Here is a 10,000-nt window from a genome sequence, read left to right as displayed (position 1 = left end):
CAGATGAGGATGAGGTTATATAATCACACCCCCAGTGTCACCCAGATGAGGATGAGGTTATATAATCACACCCCCAGTGTCACCCAGATGAGGATGAGGTTATATAATCACACCCCAGTGTCACCCAGATGAGGATGAGGTTCCCCTTTGAGTCTGGTTCCTCTCAAGGTTCCTTCCTTTACCATCTAAGGGAGTTTTTCCTCCCCACAGACACCTGAGTCACCTCAGACTTGTTCATTGGAGATAAATACATACACATTTATATATAACTAATATTAATCTAATCTATTAATATATTAATAATATATTATCTAATCTATTAATATAATTAATATTAATTATTTTATTGTCCAAGAAGCTGGGGGCACAGTGGCTTAGTGGTTAGCACGTTCGCCTCACACCTCCAGGGTTGGGGGTTCGATTCCCACCTCCACCTTGTGTGTGTGGAGTTTGCATGTTCTCCCCGTGCCTCGGGGGTTTCCTCCGGGTACTCCGGTTTCCTCCCCCGGTCCAAAGACATGCATGGTAGGTTGATTGGCATCTCTGGAAAATTGTCCGTAGTGTGTGAGTGAATGAGAGTGTGTGTGCCCTGTGATGGGTTGGCACTCCTCAACCACTCCGTCACCATTATGTTTATTACTGTGTAAATTAGAAATGTCCTGCCATGTTACCCTGCTGGCTGTAATATCAATAACTGTTAATAACTGAGCAAACAATCATTTTACAATCATTACCTCATTAATTTAACTATCTTAACACACATGCTATAGCTAAAGGTTCTCATGTAAGACATCGTCCTCTAGGTCCAAGGGTTGCAAGTCAGTGATTTCTGTGCCGGTCCTAATCCCAGCCAAATAGAGAGGGTTGCGACAGGAAGGGTGTAAAACATGCCACATTTAAACATGCGAAGTGTCAGTGTGAATTCCACACAGGATTGTTCAAGGCCCGGGTTAACAACGACCACCACCGGCGCTGTCGACTTACAGGGTGCCTGAGGAAATTGGGCTACGTTGGTGGATTAAGGAGAGGAGGGAGAAGGGTCCGTAGGCAGAGAGAGAAGAGAAAAGGCAGGAGTACAGGTCTGAGAATAGGGACTATTAGTGTTTATATAATGACATGGATGGGTGGAGCTGGTGGACATGATGGAGAGAAGGAAGGTAGATATACCTGCAGGAGACCAGGTGGAAGAGAAGCAAAGTACGTAGTGTTGGAGGGGGATACAAACTGTTTTATTATGGTGTGGATAGGAAGAGAAATGGGGTAGGAGTGATGCTGAAGGATGAGTGTGTGAGCAATGTGTTAGAGCTTAAAGAGCGTCAGACTGGGTCATCAGTTTGTAGATAGAAATTGAAGGGGCGATGTTGAATGTGGTCAGTGGTTATGATCCACAAGTAGGCTGTGTGTTAGAAGAGAAGGAGAGGTTCTGGAGAAAGTTAGATGAGGTGATGGAGATTATTCCAGATGGCAGAGAGTAGTGATTGGAGCAGATTTCGATGGGCATATTGGTGAGGGGAACAGAGGTGATGAGGAGGTGATGGGCAGGTTTGGTGTTAAGGAAAGGAACCTAGAAGGACAGATGGTGGTGGACTTTGCTAAGCAGATGGATGCTACTGTAAGTGGATGGAAATGGCTGTAGTTAACACTTATTTCCAGAAGAGAAAGGAACATACAGTTACATATAAGAGTGGAGGTAGGAGTAAGCAGGTAGACAACAATCTATGTAGACGAGACAATCTGAGAGAGATTATTGACTGCAAAGTGGTGCTAGAAGAGAGTGTAGCCAGACAGCATCAGGTGGTGATGTGTAAGATGTTTCTGGTGGTCAAGAAGAAGAGGAGAGAAAAGATAGAAAAAGAAGATCAAATGGTGGAAGTTGAAAAAGGAAAAATGTTGTGAGGAATTCAGACAGAAGATGAGACAGGCTTTGGGTGGTCAGGAAGAGCTTCCAGATGACTGGGAAGCTACAGCAGAAGTGATCAGGGAGGCAGGTAGGATGGAGCAAGGTGTGTCATCTGGAAGGAGAAAAGAAGATAAGGAAACATGGTGGTGGAATGAGGAGGTACAGGACAGCATTCAGAGGAAGAGGCTAGATAAAAAGACATGGAACATAGAAAGGACTGAAGAAAGTAGAGAGGACTACAAGGAATCACAGCACAGAGTGAAGAGGACATACCTGTGGAGGTGTGGAAGTGTCTATGAGAGACAGCAGTGGAGTTTCCATCTAGATTGTTCAACAGGGTTTTAGAGAGTGAGAAGATGCCTGAGGAATGGAGAAGTGTTATATTGCTGATCTTTAATAACATGGGTGATGTGAGAAAAGACATGAGGCAGAGATGGAGGTAGCAGACACGAGGATGTCGAGGTTCTCTTTAGGAGTGACGAGGATGGACAGGATTAGGAAGGAGCACATCAGAGGGACAGCTCAGGTTGGCTGTTTTGTGGACAAGGACAGAGAGACTACATTGAGATGGTTTGGACATGTACAGAGGAGGGAGATGTTATATTGCTAGTAGTATGGTGAGGAGGAAGGACAAAAAGGAGACATGTGGATGTGTTAAATGAGGACATGAAGGTAACTGGTGTGACAGAATCTATTTTACAGCAGGAACTACTGCATTATTTAAAATGTGTTTTTGTATGAAAGGATTCTTCACTCTTCTGATATTTACCACATTACATTAACATTTCTCTATGTAGTAATGTTAAGTGTATGAGTGTAAATTCAGTGAAACAGGCTGACAGTGTGTAGTGTCTGTATAAAAGGACTAAAGCTGTCAGTGACCTGTTAGCTACAGTATTACTCAGGGTCCTAACAGCTGAATGTGTAGTTATAACTGTACTCAGGTCACAATGACATAAACAGCGTTATACACTATAATATACAGTACTGGGAAATGGCCGAAAGACGAGTTAGTGCACCTTATAGGGAGGAAGTGTTGATTTGAGACGCGCCCATTCTGATGCGTTCATCTGGTCTGTTAATAAACACGAGGCTGCTAGAGAAAGATGATGTTCCTCAGAATGTGTGTGAGCAGAACCGGGACCAGGTACGGGTTCGGGTACGGGTACGGGTTCGGGTACGGGTTCTGTTGGGACTGTTATTTAGACAAACAGACGGTTCACACGGACTAAAGACACTAAAATAACGGGAACTTAAAGAGGAGCTCAGGTTCACTTCAGCTTCTGAACTCCTTTATCTTCTCATATCAGCTTTTACACAGATAATATTCTTCACATTAACACCTTTAACTGCTTGTTATTATTGGACTGTTTAGCAGATTTTTACTGGATCAGATTAACAATCTACATAGTGAATAAAGCTGGATCTAATTTATTATTAGTGTTTATTTAACACCGAGATGTTACAGTTTGGGTTCCGGGAATTTTCAAGGCTGGAAACTTTCCATGGGAATTAACGGGAATATTAAAAAAATACAGAGTTCCTATAACAAGGAACTTAAATGTAGTTAAAAAAAAAATCTTGCAGCATAATTTAGTTTAAAACAACAAGATTTAATGCAGTTTAAGTTGAATCTGTACCCTGAGTTCCTCGGTCACTTGCACACAGCACACTGCTTACTGGAAGGCCATTGAGGTCAAACCCCCTGCAGGTACTTACCTTCTTCCATAACATCCACAGTAACACTTTATTTTAGGGGCATTTAACTAGTTGATATTAGCATGAATATTAATAGAATATTGGCTGTTTACTAGTACCTATTAAGCACATATTAATGCCTTATTCTGCTTTACATTATTCTACATTCTTAATTGTACCCAATACCTAAACTTAATAACTACCTTACTAACTCTTAATAAGCAGTAAATTAGGTGTTACCACATGTACAGATCATTTGATGACACACCCCCACCCACACCCACACACTCACTCCCCCTGAAATAAAAAAAATCCATTACAATTAAATCAGTCAAGACGTCATTTTTAAAATGTGTACTACCTTACATACACGTCTGCTTATGACCAAACAACATGTTTATTTATCTTTGTATATGATATCATTTATACACATTTCCCTATATTTCCAAATAATTCCTGTAAATTCCCATAAATTCCTGAAAAGCTTCCAATTTGGAATATTTTCAAAATTTCCCAGATTAAGTGCCGGTGAAAAGTTTCCAGAAATTTAGCGCAAACTTTCCACCCGTTGGCAACCCTAGTTACAGTGACAGCGCTTTATAATAATCTTCATTATTAGTAGCGTTATTATTGTCAGACTTATAGACCAATATAAAACATGACATTTTAATCATTTACTTGCATATTATTATTATTATTGTTGTTGTTGTTGTTGTTGTTATTGTTATTGTTGATGATGTTATTAAGTTAGTAGTATCATTTTTCTGTTAATATAATTTACACAATTGCCCCCCCCCCCAAAAAAAAGCTAATTTATGGCATAAAACATTCCAAAACTTAATATTTGAATTACACAAAACATATTAAATTATACAGTGTAGTGCTGGTGGTTAGTAGCCTTATTTTTCTGAGATATCATTACACATAATTTATGATAAATTTATTATTTTATAAAATGTCATAAACACGGGGCCCCCTGGCACCATCTCATGGCCCCCAGTTTGAGAACCACTGGCCCTAGACTACATGTCCTGAGCAGGTGTTGTCAGTGACCCGGGGCCCCCTGGCACCATCTCAGGGCCCCCAGTTTGAGAACCACTGGCCCTAGACTACATGTCCTGAGCAGGTGTTGTCAGTGACCTGGGGCCCTCTGGCACCATCTCAGGGCCCCAGTTTGAGAACCACTGGCCCTAGACTACATGTCCTGAGCAGGTGTTGTCAGTGACCCGGGGCCCCCTGGCACCATCTCAGGGCCCCCAGTTTGAGAACCACTGGCCCTAGACTACATGTCCTGAGCAGGTGTTGTCAGTGACCCGGGGCCCCCTGGCACCATCTCAGGGCCCCCAGTTTGAGAACCACTGACCCTAGACTACATGTCCTGAGCAGGTGTTGTCAGTGACCCGGGGCCCCCTGGCACCATCACACATTCTGAGCAGGTGTTGTCAGTGACCTGGGGCCCTCTGGCACCATCTCAGGGCCCCCAGTTTGAGAACCACTGACCCTAGACTACATGTCCTGAGCAGGTGTTGTCAGTGACCAGGCTGTAAAACTGTTGACTAAGTTACAGACACTGATGACAAACTCCTGCTGATGATCTGGGAAACGTCTCTAACAGCAGTCACAATGTCATTGTTTGTGTTAAACACGTTGTGAATGAGTTGTAGCATTAAACAGGAGATCATGACTTACTCTGTGCTCAAAGTGATGCTCGCAGCTCCAGGGCTTTTCTCTGTGGGGGAACGACGACGATGATGAACAATTCCAGGACCTGCTTTTTTTTCATTGGTTGCTGTGTTAAATCTTATCCAGATACAATAGTGCTGTTTTCTGATTGGCTGTTGTGTAGCCTCTCTTTTTAATTGGCTGATACGTGTCAGGCTCGACTAAGAACTCCAGGTAAGACACGCTTGGTTCCTGCACGGTTCCATAGAGACAGCGGTGCAGACCGATACAGTTTGGGCGCTGCGGCTTATTAAATGTATGATAAATAGTCAAAAAGTTTTTCTGTGTGAGAAATACGATGTGTGGGGGGAGAGCGTGAGAAAAGACCGACATGAGGGACGTCATGTTAATGTGTCATACTTGATAGCTCTGGTATTGTAAAGTGGTTTTTCTGTTTTTCAGGGTGTTTGGTATCCACTCAAGGCTCAGAATGACTCTGCTAAATGCTCTGGATATTTCAGCTAAAAGCTGTTCAGGTTTCTGTGAGAACCGGAGCGAGCTGAGGTGGGACCTGAGTCCTGAGCAGATTGGGCAGCGGACAGAGAGGCTGATACGGAGGATATCACATGCGTACGACTCGGTGGCTGCAGTGGACGTGGAGAAGGTGTGTTATGAGAACACGCTGCAGGTTCTAGCAGAGGCCAAGCTGGATTACGCTGGTGAGTGTGTAATCTGAACACACACACACACACACACACACACACACACTGCTTACAGCTAATTAGTTTTTTCCTGTGATTTCCACTCAGCGTCCCGGCACATGCTGGATTTCCCTCAGTACGTCTCCCCGTGTAAAGACGTGCGATCTGCGAGCACTGAGGCAGACAAACGCCTGTCTGAGTTTGACGTGGAGATGAATATGAGATCAGATGTGTTCCAAAGACTCCTATCACTGCAGGTGAGAAAGCAGGGTGAAATATTACAGACATCTAAAGGAAGTCTGTTTCAGCTAGACACTAATAAATTCACAGCCGAACATCTCTGTGAGATCATCTCTACAGATGATCCTTCGATGTTCAATGGAGAGTGGTCTCAACCAGAGAAGTCAACAACCATCTCTAGTTTTATCCACATTCAGAGAAAGGTTGTTGGCTCTACACCAGGTAGTTAGCTGTTGCACCTCCTCCCTGTATGCTGACTCGTCGTTCTTGTTGATGAGACCCACCACGGTCGTGTTGTCTGCAAACTCGATGATATGGTTCAATCTGTGCATTGCTGCACAGTCGTGAGTCAGCCAGGTAAAGAGCAGTGGACTGAGCACGCAGCCCTGAGGGTCCCCAGTGTTCAGTGTGGTGGTGCTGGAGATGCTGTTCCCGATCCGGACTGACTGAGGTCTCCCAGGCAGAGGGAGGTGTTCAGTCCCAGGAGGCACAGCTTCCCAATCAGGTGCTGAGGGATGATTGTGTTGAATGCTGAACTAAAGTCTATGTACAGCATTCATACCATTGGACTAAATGCCAATGACATTGTCCGTTGAGCGGTTTGGACGATACGTGAACTGTAGGGGGTCCAGTCAGGGTAGTAACTGTGTCTTGATGTGCCTCATGAGCTCATTCTCGAAGCACTTCATTACAATGGGTGTGAGTGCGACGGGACGATAGTCATTGAGGCAGGATACTGTAGATTTCTTTGGAACGGGGACAATGGTGGTTGTCTTGAGGCATGTAGGAACAACAGAACTGCTCGTCGGAAATGTTGAAGATGTCAGTAATGATATCCCCTATCTGTTCTGCACATTCCCTGAGCACCCTGCCAGGTCTTCCTTGCAGTTACGTTGTTGTGCACCTCAAACCGAGAGTAAAAGTCATTCAGGGCATCTGGGAGGGAGGCATCATTATCACCGGCAGGTGAAGCTGTCTTGTAGTTCGTGATCACCTGTATGCCCTGCCACATGCGCCGGGTGTCTCCGCTGTCCTGGAAGTGGCTGTGGATTGTCTGGGCATGTGCTTTGCCTCTCTAATGGCTCGGGACAGTTTGGCCCTTGCTGTTCTTAGGGCCGCCCTGTCCCCTGTTCTGAAGGCTAGGTCTCTAGTCTTCAGCAGCGCACGCACTTTAGCAGTCATCCACGGCTTCTGGATGGAGTGTGTGGTGATGGTCTTGGAGACGTCATCAATGCACTTGCCGATGTAACTGGTCACTGATGCTGTGTACTCCTCCAAGTTGATGGAGTCGCTGTATGTTGCAGCCTCCCTGAAGATGTTCCAGTCAGTGCACTCAAATCGATCCTGAAGAGCAGAGGTGGCTCCTGCTGGCCAGGTTTTTACCTGCTTCTGAACCGGTTTAGAGTCTGACGAGTGGTCTGACGAGTGGTCTGACGAGTGGTCTGACGAGTGGTCTGACGAGTGGTCTGACGAGTGGTTTTCCACGTCTCTGTGAAAACAAAGACGCAGCAGTTTTTAAACTCTTGCAGTGTAGTGTGTTTGAGTCGGATGTAGTCCAGTTTACTGTCCAAGGAGCAAACATTAGAAAGTAGAATGGACAATAGAGCCGACCAGCTATGATTTGTTTTTAGCCTAAAATGGACACCTGCGCGCTTACCATGCTTCCGTTTCCTCGAGCGCCGCTTTCGGTGGCCCCTCTCCTGGTCCCCAGTATCAGGCGGCGCAGAGGACCGGAGGCCTTTCCAACCATCATCGTGCAGGTTGGTTGTTGATTTCTGTATTGTATTAACTTCTGGTGGTTGTAAACATGAACACCGCTGGCTCTGGTGTCCATGTACTAGCAATAGTCGGGCTAAAGAATGTAAATAGCACCATATTGTATCCAGAGTGGCCGCCGCATTCTACTGCCGTGCATCTTGTGGCTTCTTGTGGCTTCTTGTATGTGCGTGTGCTTGCAGGTTTGCCCATGCATGTGTATTTATTGCCCCTGTATATTGGCAGGAAAGGTGGTGTAATGATTTATTCCCAGAGTCGAGGAGGTTTGTGGAGCGTCTGATTAAACTGGGTAGAAGAAATGGACTGCATCTGTCTGCTGATGTGCAAGAGGTGAGATTACATTTACCTGTAAATCTATAGAACAGTTCTATTTGTATCAGGAGTTTGTTGTAGTAAACTGGTGTGTGTGTGTGTGTGTGTGCGTGTGTGTGCGTGTGTGTGTGTGTGTGTGTGTGTGTGTGTGTGTGTGTGTGTGTGTGTGTGTGTGTGTGTGTGTGTGTGTGTGTGTGTGTGTGTGTGTGTGTGTGTGTGTGTGATGTTTTTATTTGTCTTTTGTCACTCAGGAGATCAAAAAACTTTCTAAAAGAATAAGTGAACTTTCAATAGATTTCAACCGGAATGTTAATGAAGACCACACAGAGCTGATGTTCTCCTCAGAGGAGCTGAGTAAGTCAGTCCACCAGCAGCAGCATCCTGGTCTCACATTTGTCCTAAAAATACAACCGTTTTCTACAGTTAATAAAAAGGAAAATTAAACAACGTGTGTAGAACACAGGGGTTCAGTCGGTGCTCTGTTCTTTACACGTAGTCTGTGATTAGTCAGTGATTAGTCTGTGATTAGTCAGTGACTAGACTGTGATTAGTCAGTGATTAGTTAGTGACTAGTCAGTGATTAGTCAGTGGTTAGTCAGTGATTAGTCAGTGACTAGTCTGTGATTAGTCAGTGGTTAGTCTGTGATTAGTCTGTGAGTAGTCAGTGATTAGTCAGTGATTAGTCTGTGATTAGTCAGTGACTAGTCTGTGATTAGTCAGTGGTTAGTCTGTGATTAGTCTGTGAGTAGTCAGTGATTAGTCAGTGATTAGTTAGTGACTAGTCAGTGATTAGTCAGTGGTTAGTCTGTGATTAGTCAGTGATTAGTCAGTGATTAGTCTGTGATTAGTCAGTGATTAGTCTGTGATTAGTCAGTGATTAGTCTGTGATTAGTCTGTGAGTAGTCAGTGATTAGTCTGTGATTAGTTAGTGACTAGTCAGTGATTAGTCAGTGGTTAGTCTGTGATTAGTCAGTGACTAGTCTGTGATTAGTCAGTGATTAGTTAGTGACTAGTCAGTGATTAGTTAGTGACTAGTCAGTGATTAGTCAGTGGTTAGTCAGTGATTAGTCAGTGATTAGTCAGTGACTAGTCTGTGATTAGTCAGTGATTAGTCTGTGATTAGTCAGTGATTAGTCTGTGAGTAGTCAGTGATTAGTTAGTGACTAGTCAGTGATTAGTCAGTGATTAGTCAGTGATTAGAGTTCCAGAAGGCTGCAGAGGTTTATTTTTAGTTTAATGTTTTATTGTACATGACCTTATTCTTGTAGGTTGAAGGTGAAGCTGTGCTCAGCCATGTTCTCTCCCCCTGTAGGTGGTCTGGCAGAGAGTTACTTAAACAGCTTGGAGAGGACGGAGGACGGGCAGTACAGAGTGACACTGATGTACCCACACTATTTCCCTCTAATGAAGAGGTGTCATGTTCCAGAGACCAGGAGGAAGATGGAGGCAGCTTTTCACAGCAGGTGTAAAGAGGTGAGAGTAGTTACAGTACAATGTGTTCACTCCCAGCACACTGGCTCTGTTGGATTACTGTATTATGGCTACAATATAATGGCTACAATAACCTCATTTAATGCACTGACTCGATCTGTACACTAACCTGATCTGTTACACTAATCTGATCTGTTACACTAATCTGATCTGTTACACTAACCTGATCTGTTACACTAATCTGATCTGTTACATTAACCTGATCTGTTACAATAAACTG

At 44.1% G+C, this 10,000-nt stretch overlaps 1 protein-coding gene across 4 annotated transcripts in view; it reads left to right on the top strand.

Annotated features, from left to right (window-relative positions):
• Positions 1–2,934: 2,934 nt before the first annotated feature.
• Positions 2,935–10,000, top strand: part of nln (neurolysin (metallopeptidase M3 family)) — a 12,828-nt gene continuing 5,762 nt past the window's right edge. Inside the window, exons 1-6 of one of the 4 annotated variants that reach the window (XM_047805246.1) lie at positions 2,935–3,047; positions 5,723–5,979; positions 6,046–6,218; positions 8,203–8,307; positions 8,541–8,643; positions 9,602–9,762. In XM_047805246.1, coding sequence (XP_047661202.1) covers positions 3,007–3,047; positions 5,723–5,979; positions 6,046–6,218; positions 8,203–8,307; positions 8,541–8,643; positions 9,602–9,762 — 840 coding nt within the window. In that variant the 5' untranslated portion in view covers positions 2,935–3,006. Of the gene's footprint in view, positions 3,054–3,082; positions 3,612–5,722; positions 5,980–6,045; positions 6,219–8,202; positions 8,308–8,540; positions 8,644–9,601; positions 9,763–10,000 lie in introns of those variants that run through there. The other 3 variants (XM_047805247.1, XM_047805245.1, XM_047805249.1) reach the window with 3 other exon arrangements.

The sequence above is a fragment of the Tachysurus fulvidraco genome, chromosome 20 (genome assembly GCF_022655615.1).
Source record: "Tachysurus fulvidraco isolate hzauxx_2018 chromosome 20, HZAU_PFXX_2.0, whole genome shotgun sequence".
Classification (NCBI taxonomy): Eukaryota; Metazoa; Chordata; class Actinopteri; order Siluriformes; family Bagridae; genus Tachysurus; species Tachysurus fulvidraco.
Note: the sequence above shows the minus strand (reverse complement) of the source record. Positions and strands in the feature narration are given on the sequence as shown.